This window comes from Delphinapterus leucas, chromosome 1, assembly GCF_059928025.1.
Source record: "Delphinapterus leucas isolate spDelLeu-1000000601 "Yukka" chromosome 1, BTC_Dleu_Yukka2, whole genome shotgun sequence".
Classification (NCBI taxonomy): domain Eukaryota; kingdom Metazoa; phylum Chordata; class Mammalia; order Artiodactyla; family Monodontidae; genus Delphinapterus; species Delphinapterus leucas.
In genome coordinates this window covers 87,473,188-87,493,728 of record NC_143129.1, presented here as the reverse complement: position 1 = coordinate 87,493,728, position 20,541 = coordinate 87,473,188, and the positions used below count along the sequence as shown (strand labels likewise).

The 20,541-nt window shown below is 43.2% G+C and overlaps 1 protein-coding gene across 4 annotated transcripts in view; it reads left to right on the top strand.

Moving 5' to 3' along the window:
- Positions 1 to 14,884, top strand: part of TTF2 (transcription termination factor 2) — a 44,463-nt gene extending 29,579 nt beyond the window's left edge. For 3 of the 4 annotated variants that reach the window (XM_089917101.1, XM_022583960.2, XM_022583959.2), the window contains 9 exons: positions 247 to 338; positions 1,163 to 1,245; positions 1,654 to 1,787; positions 4,704 to 4,874; positions 7,216 to 7,274; positions 8,120 to 8,270; positions 8,958 to 9,040; positions 10,887 to 10,961; positions 14,026 to 14,884. In XM_089917101.1, the coding sequence (XP_089773227.1) occupies positions 247 to 338; positions 1,163 to 1,245; positions 1,654 to 1,787; positions 4,704 to 4,874; positions 7,216 to 7,274; positions 8,120 to 8,270; positions 8,958 to 9,040; positions 10,887 to 10,961; positions 14,026 to 14,170 (993 nt within the window). In that variant the 3' untranslated portion in view covers positions 14,171 to 14,884. The remainder of the gene's footprint in view (positions 1 to 246; positions 339 to 1,162; positions 1,246 to 1,653; positions 1,788 to 4,703; positions 4,875 to 7,215; positions 7,275 to 8,119; positions 8,271 to 8,957; positions 9,041 to 10,886; positions 10,962 to 14,025) is intronic. The other variant, XM_022583961.2, reaches the window with a different exon arrangement.
- The last annotated feature ends 5,657 nt before the right edge of the window (positions 14,885 to 20,541 follow it).

Genomic DNA, 20,541 nt, shown 5'->3' with positions numbered 1-20,541 from the left:
CTTTGCTTCAGGAGCCTCTGAGTCTCCCATTTTCCTAGGAGGAGACCCTCGGGTTGCTGTCCTGCCCCTCGTGTCACAGCAGTCCCGTGTGCAGTGTGTTAGAGCAGTCCTGTTTTCAGGGAAGGGTGGGAGCTGCTGTCCAGAGCCTGACTAGATTTCTGGTGCCAACTCTGGGGAGTGTCCTCCCTAATGTTCAGTTAATTTGTATAACTTCATCCCAGCTGCTTTTTTCTTTTACTCTTCCAGGTGGTGCTCCCCCAGCGTAAATTTCAGTTGCACCATTTAAAGCTTTCTGAAGATGAAGAAAATGTTTATAGTGTCCTTTTTGCAAGATCAAGGTGTGTGCCATGAAGAAGCACCTTCTCGCATCTATTTTATTCTTGTTCTTGCTTGGGAGTGAGTCGAGGGTCAAGGTTCCTCTAACTGTAATTACGGTATTATTGACAAGTTGCGTATCTGTGTTCCTTTTTTAAAAAACCTCCCTTTCTCTCTCCTCACCTCTCCTCAGCTCACCTTTGTCTCACATACACATTGAACCCGTTCTCCATTGGCTTCCTTGCATAGAAGGTCTAGGGTGTGCACACTGTACACCAGGTCTTTCTGTTCCTCATGGGGCTGTATTAAGAAAGTATATCTCTGACCTTTGACCTGTTACCCAGCCTCTCATTGGAACTTTTAAAAAACTGCCCAGTAATCCTTCTTGTCATCTGTCCTTTGCACTTGCTCTAAAGCTCTTATCCTTCCCTGAATTCCAGATTTCTACTCTCCTATTTATTTGGTACCTCTCACTTCCAATGTAAATACGTTTTTTCTCTTTGTATACCTTATATTTATTAATAAATATTATAATAGTATATTAACTTATACTAAATAATATGTTACTGTATTACATGTTAATATTAACTTGATATTAAATATAATACTAATATTTGATATTAATCTTTGTTAATATTTATTAATCATTTTTAAGTGGTTTGGCTTTTAAAGTAATTATTTTTTATTACCTTTGCCCAATGTTTGCTGTGAGCCTACCTTCATTTAACAAGTTCGCTTTTACAATTTTTCAAGGTCCTACCGCAAACACAGTTAAACACTGACCATTGTAAACCTGTTTGGTCTTAACGACCATTTTATGTGCATTTTCGTTTTCAATCTGAGGCAGGTCAGATCTGCAATCCTATCTAAAAAGACATGAAAGTGGGGGCAGCCAATCTGGAAGAAGCCCTGATAATCCATTCAGTAGAGGTAAGCAGTGGGACGCTTACAAATAAAGAAAACTCATGAAAATGTGGATGCAGATTTGGTAAACTTACAGAAATGGGGGGTGAGGGGTCATGAATTCTTGATTGCAGAGACTTGACCTTAGCTTGGAATCTCAAACCAAAGTAAAATCTACTGACGTGCAGGCACCAGACCTGGTGATCTAAACTTCTTTTTAGTTATTTTCAAAATCTGTTTGATTAAAATACAAGTAGGTCTATAAAGAAAACCAGTATTTTGTACTTCTCTAATTGGTAGAGAAGTGAGCTAAAACTATATGATTGAACCTCCGATCAAAGAAGTTTAAAATCTCCTCATTTAGTTCATGGTTCTTCCCCATATTTCTGTTTTAAACCCTGTACTATTTCCTGTGTCTGTTTTCCTTCTTGGAAGTGGCCCAGGAGTTTGGGTCCAGTGGGCCCGGGCTCTCCGTGGCAGCAGACTCGCAGACGTCTAGCACCGCCCACATACTGTCACAGTTGCTGAGACTCCGCCAGTGTTGTTGTCATCTTTCTCTACTGAAGTCGGTAAGCAAAGCCACCTGTGTGGGACCCCAGAGGGGCTGTGGAGAAGTCCACCTCAGTCTCCTGAAACTGGGATCCAGTCTGCTGGATGAAGGAAAATGGGGTTTGAGTGTGTTTTGTTTTCTGGTGGGATAGGAAAGAGAAGACTCTTTATTTTGCTTTATTTTATATTAATCTTTATTGACCTTGAGATAATTCCCATGATGTTGAGAACAGTTTTTATTATTTGCTTTATTATTTTTCTTTAATTAACTAATTAATTAATTAATTGGCTGCACTGGGTCTTATTTGCGGCATGTGGGATCTTCGTTGCAGGGTGTGGGATCTTCTTAGTTGTGGCACGCGGGGATCTTTAGTTGCAGCATTCGGGATCTTTAGTTGCGGCATGCGGGATCTAGTTCCCTGACCAGGGATCAAACCCAGGCCGCCTGCATTAGGAGCATGGAGTCTTAACCGCTGGACCACCAGGGAAGTCCCTGGTTTGTTTAAATAAGCTTTATTTTAGAATAGAAAATGGCATCTTGTTAAAAAGGAAGCCATATATGAATACTTTGGTATTTTAGGATGTCATAAAGCTTATTTAACTACTAGTGTTAAGTCTAGGTATGAAAACTCAAGTATCTAAAGTTGTCTTGATATTGGATAGAGGCACATCTGTAATTAAGAGGAATATGTCATAGGCAGAACACTCTGACATAAATCGCAGCAATATTTTTTTGTATCTCTCTCCTAGAGAAATGGAAATAAAAGCAAAAATAAACAAATGGGACCTAATTAAACTTAAAAGCTTTTGCACAGCAAAGGAAATCATAAACAAAATGAAAAGACAACCCACAGAACGGAAGAAAATATTTGCAAACAATGCTACCAACAAGGGATTAATTTCCGAAATACACAAACAGCTCATACAGCTTAATAGCAAAAAAACAAACAACCCAATCAAAAAATGAGCAGAAGACCTAAATAGATATTTCACCAAAGACATATAGATGGCCAAGAGGCACGTGAAAGGATGCTCAGTGTCACTAATTATTAGAGAAATGCAAATCACAACCATAATGAGGTCCTCACCTCACACCAGTCAGAATGGCCATCATTAAAAAGTTGACAAACAATAAATGCTGGAGAGGGTGTGGAGAAAAAGGAACCCTCCTACACCGTTGGTGGGAGTCTAAATGGGTGCAGCCACTCTGGAGAACAGTATGGAGGACCCTTAAAAAACTAAAAATAGAGTTACCATATAATCCAGCAGTCCCACTCCTGGGCACATATCTGGAGAAAACTAATTCAAAAAGATATATGCACTCCAATGTTCATATTCATTACAGCATTATCTACAATAGCCAAGACATGGAAGCAACCTAAATGTCTATCAACAGATGGATGGATAAAGAAGATGTGGTGCTTGTGTGTGTGTGTGTGTGTATATACATACACACACATATACATATAATGGAATATTACTCAGCCATAAAAAGAGAATGAAATAATGCCATTTGCAGCAACATGGATGGGACTAGAATTGTCATATTAAGTAATCAAAGGCAAATATCATATGCTATCACTTATTTGTGGAATCTAAAAAAAATGATACAAATGAACTTATTTACAAAACAGAAATAGACTCACAAACATAGAAAACAAACTTATGGTTACCAAAGGGGATAGCAGAGGGTGGTGAGGAAGGGATAAATAGGAGCTTGGGATTAACATATACACACTACTGTATGTTGAATAGGTAAACAACAAGGACCTACTGTATAGCACAGGGAGCTAAACTCGATATCTTGTAATAACCTGGGAATTCCCTGGCGCTCCAGTAGTTAGGACTTGGTGCTTTCACTTCCAGGGCCTGGGTTCGATCTCTGGTCGGGAAACCAAGATCCTGCAAGCCACGTGGTGCAGCCAAAATAAAAAAAATCTTGTAATAACCTTTAATGGAAAAGAATCTGAAAGAGAATATATAGGTGTGTGTGAGTATGTATGTATAAGGGAATCACTTTGCTGTACACCAGAAACTAACACAATATTGTAAATATACTTCCATTTTTTTAAAAAAAGGCATATGTTATTCTTTTTTTTTTTTCTCTTGGCAGTTAAAATTTAATTTCTCCGTGGTTATCAAGGATTCTTACTTTCTTTATACTCTTCTGAACTTCTCCAGATTTTCTAAAATGAGCGTATGTTATTTTTATGAACAGAAAAAGAACTACTCCTGGTACTTGAAAATTTTTTCTTTTATTAAAAAAATTTTTATTGAAGTATGTTATTCTTTTGAGGTGCTATGGTAATGTATCTTTTTTTGGTAGCAAATTGCATCTTGATTATCAGTAACTTAATTAACTGTACTGTTCTAGCTGGGGAAAATAGAAAGATCTTGCAATCTGGCAATTATCTAAGAAGTTCCATCATTTGATTGATTGATTTATTAAATGGATTCCTTTTTTTAAAAATTATTTTTGATTGCGTTGGGTCTTCGTTGCTGCGCATGGGCTTTCTCTAGTTATGGCGAGCAGGGGCTACTCTTCGTTGCAGTGCGTGGGCTTCTCATTGCAGTGGCTTCTCTTGCTGCGGAGCACGGGCTCTAGGCTCACGCAGGCTTCAGTAGTTGTGGCGCACGGGCTTAGTTGCTCTGCAGCATGTGGGATCTTCCCGGACCAGGGATTGAACCCGTGTCCCCTGCATTGGCAGGCGGATTCTTAACCACTGCGCCACCAGGGAAGTCCCTTGATTTATTTTTGATCTGGTGAAAAAAGCTTGCAAGATTACATTTTAATCTGGGTTTACCCGAGGAGATACTGATGGTAAATTATGAGACATTTTGCCATGTGCTGTGTTAAACAGTTAGCACTTTGGCAGGTCACATGCCTTGCTGCCTCAACCGCCCATCTGCTCTTTCCCCTGTCTGATTCTGCTCAGGCCCTGGATCTGAAAGAGCTGAAGAGTGAAGGCCTGGTCCTTTCCCTGGAAGAGCAGCTCAGAGACTTGACCTTGTCCGAATTCCACAACTCAGAGCCGTCTGCCTCCATTTCCCTTAACGGCAAATGCTTCAATGTGGAGCTTTTTGACGACAGGAGAGAGAGCACCAAGGTAGTACGATGACCCCTATTCTAGTAGAAAGACTTTGCCTCCTTATACATTTCCCTGAGTGAGAGCGCCACATTTGTCCAAGCGAGCCCAGTCATTTGACAGCAGAGCTGGAGCTGTTAGATGTTGGCTGGTCAAATTCTCCCTCCAGTCTTAAATTCTAGTTTGATTTGATGAATAAAACTGAAGTCTTACTACATAGTGGGCTTTCAGAGAGTGGCTTGGACCGACCTGACATCAGGGCAGATTTCTGGCATGGATTCCTGTGGAAGGAGCCTGTCAGGTGTATGCCGGCCACAAGGCCCAGGCAAGTGAGCAGTTTGTTTTGGGAAAACAACGAAGGCCTGAGCCTCGAGACTGTGTAATACGTCTGAGCGCCAGTTGCTTTGCTTTGTTGAGAGGCTTCCATCTGCCGGGTTTGTTTCCTACCAGCCTCTCCTCATTAGTCACTGTTCTGTTTTCATTGAATGTTTTAAGAACTGAAGGGTTCTATCAGAGGAAGGCCGGGGTGTGTGTCCTGCCTCTCCACTGGCTCACTTGGAACCTGCCCATTGTCTCGCCTGCCCTGAGGGCTGGGTTCCCTCTCTACTGCTTTCTGAGGCTGCCTCAGCCTCTCTTCAAAGGCTTTAAAAGATGTAACTGGAAAGGAGGTCACTGCCAGGGGAATGGTTTTACCAAAGAATTACTTTTAGTTAGATTTTTTAAATATTTACCTAGGTCTTCACCATCAGTAACCGAGAGAAACATAAGGGCACCACATGTGGCCGGACTTCAGGCCCTAGCACCCTCAGTTAGCTATTGGGTTAAAATTCATGTTCCTAATAATCTGTGTTCCTAACAACTTGTCTGATACTCAGGTCATCGTTCACAAGGTTCTTAATGTGAACCCATTAATCGTAGTTCAAACCACTTAAGGTGGTTTCATGTGAGGAAGGGAGTTTTGTTTGGTAGCACAAACCTAAACTCATACAGAACGTTATTAGAATTTGGCCCCAGCTCACAGCCCATGAATCCTGCTCTCCCACTGCATTTTTTTCAAAATACCTATCGCCAGGTTTTTCATGAGGCAGTTCGAGAACTTTCCACAACCTTGAGTTGCCAAGACACCAGGCACTTCGTGTACCTGCTTTTTTTCTTCCTACTAATTCCAAATGGTACGGTCCTGTGACTGTCTTCCTGCCCAGGCATCAGCGGGTTTGTTCAGGTGGGAGCGCAGCCTTACGCGGGGGCCTCAACAGGTTGCCACTAGCACCACGACGGCGTAGAATGGAAGAGCTAAGGGCACCTCAGTTCCTCTGGCTCAGCCCCTTTTTACTGATGAGGAAGCTGTGCTCTTAACTGGGAGTTCCAAGGTGATCCAGCCCTGTAATGGCAGAATAAGAGCTCTTTTCATCTCCTGATTCTTGGTCTAATTTTCGCCCTCTTCCTCCATTCTGGGATGAACTTTAGAGCCTTTGGAAAAGTCATTCACATTAGCAGTCAGGAAGAATGAGGCCAGCTGCTCTCCAGAGTCCTGCCCCTGTGTTCTTATCGCCTGGTCCCTCATAGACTTGAATATGCCCTGAGCAGTTTTGGTAAAGAGAGCTTGTCGTGAAGCTTGAGCAAGTATTCCTCAGTCTGGACAGGTTCTCTTCTTCAACACCATTTGCAGCAGGCCTCAAACTGGGTCAAGCTCTTTCACTTTCTCCTTCAGCAAATGTTAGGACAGTATCTTCTCTGGTCCAGCAATATGCCGAGTGCTAGGGGTGCAGAAATGAACCAGACATACGCTGGCTCTGCCTCTTCGGAGCATCTCCGGCCATGAAAGCAAGAGATGATTAATAAGCAATTAATATATAGCATGAAAAAGACCATGATAATAGAAAGAAAAGGTGGTATAGTAGCATGTAGGCAGTGGGCTCCTGGGATTGGAGAGGACGTCCAAGAAACTGACAACGTAAGGCTGTCCTAGGCAGAGGGAACAGAATGGACAAAGATGAGACAAAGCATGGCTTAGTGGATGGAGGGAGAATGTTGGTATCACCCGAGCATCATTTGAAGAGCGCATAGTGAGGGTTGAGGCTGGAGATGTGAGCGGAAGGCAAGGTAGCAAGGACCTGGGAGGCCACTGTACGGAGCTTGGGCTTTATTCTCAGCGGGAAGCCACTGCAGGGGCTTCAGCCAGAGGAGGAAAATAAGAACCTGACATTTTGGAAATAGCGCTCTGGCTGCAGAGAGGAAAGGGAACTAGAGAGGAGTAAGACCAGAAGCCGAGAGGCTCTGGAGGAGACCGGTTCTTTAATTCAGAACATGGAGAAAAGCAAATTTGCTTAAACCTCTGTATGTTAATTCCATCTTTTCCCAGATTTCATCTCTGTTGGCAGAATTGGAGGCAATCCGAAGAAATTCAGGGTCCCAAAAGAGGTAAATGTGTTATTTCATTATCCAAGCATTGCTTGTAATTACACTAGAGAATTTAATATTTCGGATAGTTATAAATCTTTGCTTTTTATATCAAGGACCTTGAGTCATGCTTAGTAGAAAGCACTCAGGTTACAGCACAGATTCCCTTTGATTTCTAATTAAAATGTTTGTGGCATTGGTTGAAAGGGCAATCCCTAGAGGATCCGAGTAAACTGAGCATCCGAGTAAACTGAGCAAGAGCAGAGAAGAAGCATCTCAAGAAAAGCAAGAGAGTAATAGGTGGGCGAGGGAGGGAGAAGAGTGGGGTCAGACCGGGAGCCCCCATGGTGCTGGGGACATTCCTAAGCTGGGGACGTGGATATGGGAGGTTCATTCGTTGTTTGACTTCACTGTGTGCTATTCAGTGCATTTGTAGATCGGAAATATTTTGATCTAAACACATAAAACTCTAATTAAAGCACAGCATGGGGGGAACAGAGAAGCCCTAGCAGCTTATGGTTCTGACTGGCAAAGGGAGGGGCCTCTACCCCTTTGCAGGAGTACAGACCTTCTGCGGATAAGCACTAGGCCGCAGATAATCAGAGGCTGCAGCCAGTACTTTAGCTTAGCCACCACTTTATTCTGACTTCATTTTGCACAAAATAAGTTGTAGACTGGATCTAGAAATAGCTGGAAATATTGTAATCTTATAATGTCACCGAAGTGTGTACGCTTAGGTAGCAGAAGGCCTTTCCTCGTCCACATTTGATAGCTGAATTGTACGAATAGCAGGCATTAAAGCCCTGCGAATGAATTTGTTTCATCTATTCAGGGGCATTGGTTTTCTGTTTTATCCTTCCTTCCAGTGTCATCGTCTCTCAGTGGACCAGCATGCTGAAGGTTGTAACCTTGCACCTTAAGAGGCATGGACTGACTTATTCCACCATTGATGGCTCTGTTAACCCCAAACAGAGAATGGACTTGGTGGAGGCATTTAACAAATCCAGGGGCCCTCAGGTACAAGCTGATCAGAGCTCTGTAATCAAGAGCAAATGGTTCCCAATTATACAGAGAAAATTTTAACATAGCTCGATTCAAAAATATTCATAGCTTTGACCCCTCCAGGTGTTTTTGATTCCTTTGACATTTATTGGGGGGTACATATCAAAGTGTGCAAATACTCTAAGAGAATAAACTATGAGGGCTAAAAAGAGAGTAAGAACATAGCTGGTTAGGTTCAAGAGACTCTTTGTGGAGGAGACAAGCCTGGAAGGATGGGTGGGATCTTGATATGAGGAAAGATGGAGGGAAGTGGGAGAACAAAGGCATCTAATTATGGATAATGCAAATTTGGAAAGCATTAGTTGAGTGATGGCAGGAGAATCATGGCAGTGGTTGGAGGACTGATGGAACAGACAGAATCCGGTTGATGGAAAGTTTATTGAGCTAACCACCCCCGGTGCTCTAAATGGTAGTATTCATATATTTCGGCAGGTGCACAATTAATGTTTTGAGAATGACTCACCAAAAAAAGGTTAAATGAGAATTTTCTCAAAGGTGAGGCATGGGAGATAGGATCTCAGAGTTTCGAAACAGTGCCTTTATGACAGCAGAAGGGAATTTGATAAGAGCGTGTTGCTAAGAAGGAGAGGTGATTTATGAGACCAAGTCTGTGTAAAGTTAATGGTGTGCTTCCTTTTGAAGGTTATGCTAATCTCTCTCTTGGCTGGAGGTGTTGGTCTAAACCTGACTGGAGGAAACCATCTTTTTCTTCTGGACATGCACTGGTAACGATTCTGGATTTTTCTTGAGTTGTCACAGCATAGCAGGGAGACCAGAGGGGCAGTAAGGCCTGACTTCTTACATTGAGTGTGTTCCTTTCATATTATGGAGCTGCCTCTGTGCATCCATGTGTATAAGATACAGATCAAAATGGTGTAGGGCTAGGGACTTTCCTGGTGGCCCAGTGGTTAAGAATCCACCTGCCAATGCAGGGGACACAAGTTCGATCCCTGGTCCGGGAAGATCCCACATGCCGCGGAGCAACTAAGCCTATGCACCACAACTACTGAGCCTGCGCTCTAGAGCCCGTGAGCCACAACTACTTGAGCCCATCTGCCGCAACTACTGAAGCCTGCGTGCCTAGAGCCCGTGCTCCGCAACCAGAGAAGCCCCTGCAACGAGAAGCCCGCGCACCGCAACAAAGAGTAGTCCCCTCTCGCCGCAACTAGAGAGAAAGCCCGCGCACAGCAGCGAAGACCCAACACAGCCAAAAATAAATAAAGTAATAAATAACTTAAAAAAAGGAGAGAGAGAAAAAATTGGTGTAGGGTTAGTTGCCGGCCCTGAATTCCTGAGCAAGCAAGGCTTCAAATGACTATTTAAAATAGTCTGTTCACTATTTATTGTTAATCTAACATCTGTTTCCATGGAAACTGAGAGCGGAGTAGGGGGTGCTTTTCCTTATGGCCAAGAGCTGCTTCACTCAATGAAGAGTTTTATCTCTTCAAAACACCGTATTTCAGACATACTTGTTGACGTCCAAGGAAATCTCAGCCTTGGTGAAGAGGGAGAACTGTTACTCCAAAGGGAAAAGGCAAAGGAATTTTTTAATTATGTTAGACACACACTTAACACATAGCCTTGGACTCACTGCACATGGTGTCAACACCGGCAGTATGGCAGCATCCTTCCTAGATACGAAGTGAATGACTCATGTATTGCTAGGAGAAAGCGTCATAATTTGTCCCTGTTTTGCGTTTTCAGTGATGCCAGTCAGGGATCGCTGCACCAGGCACTGGTGCCAGAGATTGTCATTTGTTAATTCTCCAGGCAGCCCAGATGGGCACAAACAGGCCAACCTGTTATTATCTTCCTGGAGAACGTGGTTAGGTCTTACTTGGGACTCCCCTATACTCGTGAGTGAGGAAAGCAGAATGGGGATCATGCTGGTTTCTGAATTGAGCAATGTTATCCAAGATTTTAAAGAGGTAAGATGAGAAACTAGTTTGGAATTGATAATGAGAACCTAGAAAGAATGAAACAAATTAAGTCTCCTTAGTTGAATCTAGAATATTAAAGTTGAAAAAGGCATTAGAGATCATTTGCCAGCCCTCCGGTTTCCAAGTAGCCATCTGAAGTCTGGAGGGTTGTGGTTAGATGACTTGCCCAAAGTCACTCGACTAGTTAGTGACAGGATTTGAGCATTGGTTTAACCTCTGTTACTTAAGAGTTTCCAACTGATGGTGGTGCTAAGAGTTCCTATTAGCAATCTGATCCCGGTTTCTCATGAGAGGGCAAGAAGACATCTGGGGCTTTCTGAGTCCCACATAGACTAGAACAGAGACCTACAAATTTTTTCTATAAGTATTTTAGGCCAGATAGTAAATATTTTAGGCTTTGCCATAGTAAATATTTTAGGCTTTGCCAGCTACATAGGCCTCTGTTGCATATTCTTTGTTGTAGGTTTTTTTGTTTCGTTTTGTTTTGTTTTGCAAACCTTTAAAAATGTAACAACCATTTTAAACACAAGAGCCATACAGAAACAGACTGTGGGCTGCATTTGGCCCGTGGGATTTGCCCACCCCTGGTCTAGGATGTCATTACCTTTGAGCTTTACTTGTCTTCTAACAGGAATCCGTCACTTGAAGATCAAGCTTGTGACCGAATTTACCGAGTAGGGCAGCAGAAAGATGTTGTCATACACAGGTAAGTAAGTAAAGGTCTCCAGGACAAAGGTCTGCTTTCATGAAAATTTTTCTCAGGTAATGTTTTAATAGAACGTGTGAAGTATTTGATGATCACTGTACTAATGGTGCTTGTGGGGCACATCCTTTTTGGTACTCACAGTCGGGAAGGGAACACAAGCAATTTGTGGATAACCTTGGAGTTGGTCCTGCAGAAGAAGAAAAGCTTATGAACAGTGCTGAGCCTTAATGCCGTCAAGGCCACCCATGAAAGGACTCTCCTCCCTCCTCCCTCTCTTCCTCTCTCTCTCTGTCGTTCTTTTAACTTTTATTTTGACATAATTCCAGACATATAGAGAAGAATGTAAAAATTCTTACAAGAATACCCCAAAGTTCTTGATTGCAAGAGTAATACCAAAAAATTCCTGTGCACTGTGACACTTGTGTGTGTGTGTGTGTGTGTGTAAGATTTTTTCTGGACCATTTGACAGTAAGTTGCAGACATGATGCTCCTTTACCTCTAAATAGTGAAATATGCATTTCCTAAAAATGACATTCTCTTACATAACTATAATAAAGTTATCAAAACCAGGATGTTAACAGTAATACAATACTCATATCTGATCTATGGACCTTATTCAATTTTGCCACTTGTCCCAGTGATGTCCTTCCCAGCCAAAGAAAATTCTAGGTCCTGTGTAGCATTTGATTGTCATGACTCTTTTGTCCCCTTTAACTGGAACAACACCTCAATCTTTCTTTGTGTTTTATGACAGTGACATTTTTGAAGTGCACAGGCCAGTTATTTTGTAGAATGCCCCTGTCCTTGAGACCCTCTTCTCTTTAAAAACAACAACAGAACCTGCCTTAATTGTACAATACAGTCTAGTTATGGACCTCTTTTTCTCCTTCCTTTTCATGGCTAAGTTTTCTGAATAATTAGAAATCCTTGTCTATCTTTACTTACTTCCCATTCATTCCTCAACCTATACAAACTGGCTTTCACACCCGCCGCTCCATTGAAGCTACTCTTGCTAAGGGACACCAATGGATTCCAAAATTCACCAAGTACAGTGATTATTATGTCAGTTGTTTTGTCTTTAGCTCTCTTCTCAGCTCACTTTGTATGCACCTCTCTTAATAATCCTGTCCACTCCAGTAAGTCCAAAATCCATACCCTCTGTTCCAAGGTTTCCTAAACTTCAGGCCCAGATATCCAAATCCCCACGAAATATCTGAATCTGAGTGTCCACATCCACACCCATTATTCATTCACTCATGTATTTGTCTCATTCAACTCAAAAAACGAATGAATACCTGTTGAGGAGTCCCCATGTAGCAAGTACTGTTACATGCTCCAGTGACTCACAATGTCACAAGCTGAGATTGTTTCTCCCTGCTACCTCATATCTACTGATTCTTCTGAATTTCTCGTCTTTGTGAATAGAATCACTGTTTATCTAATCATGGAGCCAAAACTAGACTCCCCCTTCTTGCTCACGTTTCACAAACCAAATCCATTCATTTTATTTTCTAGGTGTTTCTTGTAACCATCCCTTTCTTCCCATCCCACTGCCATTTCCTCCTTTCTAAGTTTCTTAGCATCACAGGCAGAGTCACTCATGATCCAGCCCCCGCCAGCCTCTTGAGCTTCTGCTGTTGTAGTACAACATAGTTTTTGACTTTTGCCCTGGCCAGACTCTCCGACCCCTGCAGCAGACTGTGTTCCAAAACTCAGTCATGGTTTTACACGGTGTTCCCATTCCCTGGGATGCCCTCCCCACTGTTCTATCTGGCAAACCCTTGCTCATCCTACAAGTCACACTGAGAGTCAAGTTGTCAATGGAGCCTTCCCTGAAGACCCCAGACAGATTTCTTTTCACTCCTCTTGTACGCTGGACATACTTCCGTTATGGCGCTTTCCAGGTCATATTATTGTTGTTGCTGTTTATTTTCACGTCTTTGTTCTGTGTTCTCTTTGACTGCAAGACCATGTTCAAATCTCCGTTCCTGCACCTAGCGTAGTGCATGGCATGTAGTGAATCTTCATCAGCACCTGTTGAATGAGTGAATAAAGGACAACAGTGGTATTTCCTCGGTTTGTAAAACCTGCTTTCAGTGTGAATTAGCCAAGAGATAAGACACTCTGTACTTAAACCAGCACACATATTCCTGGCAGAAACTCGATAAGCTTTAGGCCTTCCGACCTTATCAGGATGGAGCGTTTTGTGTAAAAGCTGGATCTCTACACTTTTTTTGGGGGTCAGGATATCTTTTGCTTATTTTGGCACTTCTCAATTATCTCAGCTTCAGAAAGAAAGAAAAGGTCAATTTGAGGTCAGATCACTTTATTTTTAAATTTTTATTTTATTTATTTATTATGGCCGTGTTGGGTCTTCGTTGCTGCACGCAGGCTTTCTCTAGTTGCGGCAAGGGGGGGCTGCTCTTTGTCGCAGGGCGCGGCCTTCTCATTGCGGTGGCTTCTCTTGTTGTGGAGCATGGGCTCTAGGCACGCGGGTAGTTGTGGCTCACGGACTCTAGAGCGCAGGCTCAGTAGTTGTGGCGCATGGGCTTAGTTGCTCGACGACATGTGGGATCTTCCTGGACCAGGGGTCGAACCCGTGTCCCCTGCATGGGCAGGCAGATTCTTAACCACTGCGCCACCAGGGAAGTCCAAGGTCAGATCACTTTAAATGGATATATATTTAGTCTAAGTTGTTTAGATCTCCTAAACATAGAGTTCTTAATCAAACCTAAGAAAAAATGAAGGAAGAAATCTCATTTAAAAACTAAAGCATAGGGCTTCCTTTGTAGCGCAGTGGTTGAGAGTCTGCCTGCCGATGCTGGGGACACGGGTTCGTGCCTCGGTCCGGGAGGATCCCACATGCCGCGGAGCGGCTGGGCCCGTGAGCCATGGCCGCTGGGCGTGCGCGTCCAGAGCCTGTGCTCTGGAGCGGGAGAGGCCACAACAGTGAGAGGCCCGCGTACCGCAAAAAAAACCCAAAAAACTAAAGCATAAATAGACGTTTGAGTATGTCATTAGATATGCTGCTTTGGGTTTTTGATTATTTGCTTATCTTTTTCAGATTTGTTTGTGAGGGAACAGTGGAAGAGAAGATCTTGCAGCTCCAAGAAAAAAAGAGAGATTTGGCCAAACAGATTCTATCAGGAACTGGAGAAGTTGTCACCAAGCTCACCTTGGCCGATCTCAAAGTCCTTTTTGGCATCTAACTTCCTGTTTGTGGAGCTCAGAATAGTGCCATTGTTGGTTTGTATTAGGATCTGGGGAGAATGACCTAACCCTGGTCCTTTGAGCTCTCGTTGGCATTCAGTTTCACCTTCAAGCCCTCCTCAAAGTGAGGATCAGTTACCATGTTAACCACTTGGTTAACCAGTCATGTTAATCAATCAACGTATTTAATGTGTGACATAGAAACCAATAAATGACTTCAGATAAGAGAAAATGCTTTAGAGTTAGAGAATTTGGAAAACAGCCCTGGGAGAGTTGTACCTAAGCTTCAGTAAAAGCTCAAAAAGCCCTCTGTTGCTTTTCTCTTCTCAGCTGGTGGGGACCCAATGTTACTGCCTTTTCTAACACAGGTTCCATCCCATCTCTTCATCTCCTGCCAATGAGGCTGCTCATATAACCATCTCTTTATGGGCTGAGCAGAAGCAGGTCTCTGCGTAATATGTAGATGGTTAGTACTTGTATCATCGTATTATTTAGAATTTGGTATCATATCATTTAGTATTATTTTATATTGCTATCATATCATGTATTTGTGTCATAAATTTTAATTTTTGTATCATTTTTCTAGTATTTGTATTTTTACAAATTTACAGTATTTGTAGCACTTAGTATCATTGTTTCATTTAGTATTATTATGTCATTTAGTACTTGTATTATCATTGGCATAATCCAATAAACATGTGTTTGACAGTGTAGCAGAGATAATGCTTTGTGTTCACTAACCCCCATTTCCTTTTCCTCCTGGCCACCAGAGACTACATTTCCTAGTCTTCACTGCAGTTACATGGGTCCATATTACTGAGTTCTAAGTCAGTGGAATATGGAGAGAAGTGATGTAAGTCATTTCTTATCTGCCTTTCTGAAACCTTGCAAGTGATTCTTTGTGCTGTTTCTTCTCTTGTTGGCCCACTGAATACAAAGGAACTGATGGATGACTGCAGGGCCCTAGAGACTTGTGAAGCCACTAGGTCAGAGATTCTTAACCTACTGCTGGCCACGGACCCCTTGGCAGACTGGTAAGCCTCAGTTCCTGAACGACATCGGAACAAAGCTTCCTGTGTGTGCCTCCCTCCTCACCCTAGCTCACCTACATTGGACTGTGACATGATCAAGAAATAATTTTTTTTAAAACCATGAGACTTGGGTGTTTGTTTGTATAGCAGTTTGTATCCTGACTAATACAAACTCTTGAGAATTTCTTACTTTGGGAAACTATTCAGATTCCCTTCTTCCCGTTGGCACTTACTCAGCTAATTTCTGCTAGAAAGAATTGTATTTCTTCCTAGATAGAACTGTTGCCCTCCTTTGAGTTAGGATTAGGTGACAAAGCCCTGTGTTAAGCCAGTCACAGTATGGGCTGAGGCACTGGGGCCTGTTTAAGCAAAGGTGCCCTCTGAGGACACGGTCTAAAGGCCCACAGAGGCAAAGACAGGTGGCCTGGAAGGAAGAGTTCTGACTTAACTCTACTTCCAGGTTCACCTTAGCTGGGGTGTAGCCTTGAAAAAATCATTAACTTCTCTACACTTTGGTTTCCGCATTTGTGGTAGGCATTGTTTTTAGAACTTCGGCAGCTGTAGTGAAGTCCCTGGTAAAATCGGGAAATGGAGGATGTAAGATTACCCTTCGGGAGTTACGCTGTAGGATCAACACGCCAGGGCAAAGGGAGTGTCACCTGAGAAGCAGCGGCTCCCAGGCCAGCAAGAACGTACAAACCCTGCCTCTGCTGTTTGCTGACTGTCTGGTGTTCAGCTAGTTGCAGATTCCCCAGGCACCTCAGTTCCTTCATCTGTAAGATGTGAGGATTAGCATACAGCTCACTGTGCTCCCCTGGCAATTTAGCAACACACATACACACCATACCCCATTCGACCAGATCGACAGATGGGTCATGTCAGTCAGAAGGCATGTTAGGTGAACACTGTCAGTGTCCTTTCCAGGTACTGTTTAGGAGAGAGGCAGTGTCAACTTCGAGGTTCAAGTATTCTTGCTTTTAGTCTGAAGATGGTTGCAGGGATTATAACCTACCATCTTCAGATATTCAGAGCCCATTGACCAATGTAATCTACTCTGATATTCCTTCTCATATCTTAAATAGTTTCTCTAGTGTTCCTCATTCTGATTCTAAGCTAGCAAAGCCACTCAGTCTTGTCTTGGGTAGGTGTTCCTATAACAGGGAGATGCTATCGATGTGAGGCGGATACAGCAAAAATTGGAACCACTGTCATACCAGACATGCATCCTTCAGTCCTAGCCCTGGGGTGGAAATGTCTCATGAATTATAATATAAGTAGCATTCTGGTGTCTGTCTCAGGCTCACGTTCATTTTAGTTACTGTGAGTCCATTTCTTAAGGTCAGGGCATGACAAGGTGGGTCTCTGCACCCTCTAGCAGTGGGCAGCATCCCACAATGTAGTGATCTAATTGAGGTGCTGCCCTATGAATTCTGCCAGTGTCAACCAGCCTTCCTTTATGTGACACCATAACTGTCAGATTTTCTTTTTACATCTCTCTGCCTATCTCAGCAGACTTAGGCAAGAACAATAAATGCTTTGTTAACCATGAAGTGCCGTCCAAATGCTAGTGTTATTGCTGTGGGACCAGGTCTTGGAATATGAGAATAAAATTGAAGAATGGGTGCAGCTGAAAGAGCCAGATGGTGAACATCTGTCACCAAAGTGCAACATTGCTGAGCACCCAGTTTACAAGGTATTTCTTACGTGACAGAGTTGCCTTCATGGAAGGTTTATAGTTTGACTTCTCTTTGGCAGTGTTAATCAAAAAAGGGCATCGTGCGTGCCATGGCTGAATGGAACCTGGGCCCTTTAAAGCCTTACCAAGGACTCCTGTTGCCATCCAGTTATTATGAACACAATAGGTAGAATGATGTCTTTGTGGGACATGACCCCTTCCTCTAGCAGTCATGTATGTGATCTGGAATGGCTACGTATAAATACTGGGCTCTTCCCTCTCTCTGATTGTCTTGTGCAATGAAGTAGCTTCTGCAGGGCTGAAAGATGAGGCCAGATTATCCTGCACAGATAGTCATGGAAATGCCAGTGCTCGGTGTGGCCCCTCTGGTGTTCTGAAATCTTGATATCTACCATAATGCCTTGAGAGAATTTGGGTTTACAGAGTGGGATATGGTACTGCTATTTGCTATGTAGCATCTAGCCCTAGAGAAAGCCAGAAAGAATTAAAAGGCATTCCTTCAAGCACAAAGAGAATTACAATAAGAATTTAGAATTTGTAGGCATATGACCTCGATTAAAATGTTTTCATAGGTAAAAATGAAATTAGCGTCAGTTATAGTACAAAGTACCACCGGAGTGAGTAGCCAGGGGACGGGGATGGAAATGAAAGAACGGCCTAACCCTTAGCAGGGAACAGGGAAGATGATATCTTTGCTAGCTTGAGTCCTTTTTACCAGAATGCTTAGCTAAATCTGAGTGTAGGAAGAGATTACATATGAAAGGAAGGATGGGAAGAATACTTTTACTGCTTAATTATTCATACATTAATTTAAAAACATATATTAAACATGCCAGGGCACTCCTGGGCACTGAAAATGTAAGGATAAGCAAAACCCCAAACAGTCCCTGTCCTCCTGAGGCTTCCAGCCTAGAAGGGGAGAAGGCATTAATCAGATCATCACGTGTGGCTGCGAAGTGACCATTGTGATGAGTGCTACAGTGGCGGGGGAGTCCGCGTGGCTGGGAGGGCTTAGAGCAGGGATTTGACCTAGTTAAGGGGAACTTCTCTGAGGAAGTGTTGAAGGAATTGAAATCAATACGTAGAAGCTAATAAGGCAAAGAGTGAAACACCTCTTCCTATATTCTGCTTTTAATTAGCATTCACTTCACCCAACCACCTCTTAATTGAGAAAAGCCTAACACATAGGTATACATCCTCTGGAGTAAAGCTGAGTGACTGCTGCATTTTAGAGATTAGAGAATGGGTGGGCTGGCAGGTATGTGTGTATGTTTGTTATCCAAGACGGCCCAGGTGTTTATCCAGTTACAACATCCCAGGGGACGGAGGCTGTAATTTGCGGCCCGTTTTCTCCTACCTGTAACACCAGAGATATAGCTTACATCATGCTGCTGCACCTTGTTGATGCTTCAGTGCTCACAACTCAAAGGTGGTTTCTGAAGCACTCTGTTACGCTGGGGACAGTTCCTAAATCCTAAGACTTCTTTTTGTCCTCACCTTGGAATCTTGGGCTCTGCAGATCAGTCTTGCTTTGCCAAGTCTTTCAGCTAGGTTTACACTCCACTGTAGCACAGATCAAATAAGAGCCCCACTCCACCCACCCCCCACCCCACCCCCCGCACAAACTTTAAATACCTGTAGTGGAACTGTTACCATTAATATTGCTTAAAGGCTAGGGCATTTGCAGAACCTAGGTATCTTATAGATATTTTCTGTTGCAATAGAACTTCATCTACAGTAGAGTTATCCAATTACCAAAAGCTTTTTCCAACTGAAATAAATGATAAGCTTTTTATCCTCAGTTCTGAAATCTGATTCATTAAAAGACACATGGGGCAAAATGATGTAAAACAACAAGCTTCTTCATGGCAAGCAATTCCCTAGATGTCTGAGGTAATTGGAAAATTCAAGGCTGGTCCCTAAGGTGCATGTAATTTATCCAACAGTTTTGAGAGAAGGCTGAGGTTTTTTTCCAAGTGGTATTTGGTTGAAGGAAAAATGTCAGTCTGAGGGAAGGGAAGTCTGGCCTGTAGAAACAGATACCAAGGAGATCCAAACCAAAAATTCTACCAATTAGATCTTTATTCATTCAACAAAATATTGATTAAGCCTCTACTATGTGCCAGACACTGTCTTCCATGGGGATAGTATAGTGGTCAATAAATGTCAAATCCCTGCCTTCATAGACCTTATGGTCTAGGATAAGAGGACAGACAATAAAGAAATAGAATATATATATGTTAGATGGTGATGAAGCAGACTAAGGATGATACGGAGTCTTGGGGTGGGGAGTTGCTATTTTATACAGGGTAGTTAGGGACCTCTCCAATAAGATGGTGTTTGACAAAGGAGCAGAAACCTGAGGAAAATGAGAGAGTGAATCATGTAGGTATCCGTGAGAAGGGCATTCCGGGTGGAGGGGCAGTGATTGCAAAGGCTTCAAGACAGAGTTTGAGGGGCCCCAGGCAGGCCAGCTTGGCTGGAATAGAGTGATGGGGGTGGGGGGATGGGTAGGAAAGAGAGAAGAGCAAGGATCCAGGTCCTGCAGGGTCTTACATGCTGATGTAAAGGCTGTTCTGAGTAAGATGGGAGGCCTTCGGAGGTTGTCGAGCAAGACGAGTGACACGATCTGATGTATTTTAAAAGGACTGTTGGGTGGAGAATAGACTGTAGACAGTTGAGCGTGAGAGCAGAGAGACTAGTTAGAAGGCCACTGCAGAAGTCCAGGTGAGAAATCATGGTATCTCAGACTGGTGTGGTTAGCAGTGTAGGCAGAGAGCAGCGCCCAGCAGACGTATTTTGAAGGGATGGCAGATAGGATTTGCCAGTGGATTGGACGTAATGCCTGAGAGGGGAGTCAAGGATGTTTCCAAGGTGACTGGCTCCACCCCCTGTAAGAGTGGATTTGGACATTCCTTTCAAAGAGATGGAGAAGACTGCAGGAAAAACACTTTGGTGCTGGTGGTCAGTTGGGCAGTGAGAATTAGAAATTGAGAGTTCTGTTTTGGACATCTTAAAGATGAGGTGCCTATGATACATCCAAGTGGAGATGTTAAGTAAGCTCTTGGATATAATCATATGGAGTTTGGAGCTGGAGATAAATTTAGGAGTCATCGGTATATAAAAGGTACTTAAACTCATGAGAGGATGAAATCACCTAGGAAGTGGGGGGGAAGATAAAAATGCAGGAACTAATCCTTGGAGCTCTTAAATGTGTAGAGACTGGAGAGATGAGGAACTAGAGAAAGGAAGTCAATGAGATAAGTGATTAAAAAGAGTGATGCGGGACTTCCCTGGTGATGCAGTGAATAAGAATCTGCCTGCCAGCGCAGGGGACACGGGTTCAATCCCTGGTCTGGGAAGATCCCACATGCCGCGGAGCAGCTAAGCCCGTGCACCACAACTACTGAGCCTGTGCTCTAGATCCCGCGAACCACAACTACTGAGCCCTTGTGCCACAACTACTGAAGCCCACACGCCTAGAACCTGTGCTCCACAACCACAACAAAAGAAGCCACCGCAATGAGAAGCTCGCGCACTGCAACAAAGAGTAGCCACCGCTCGGCGCAACTAGAGAAAGCCCGTGCACAGCAACAAAGACCCAACGCAGCCATACATACGTACGTACATACATACATAAATA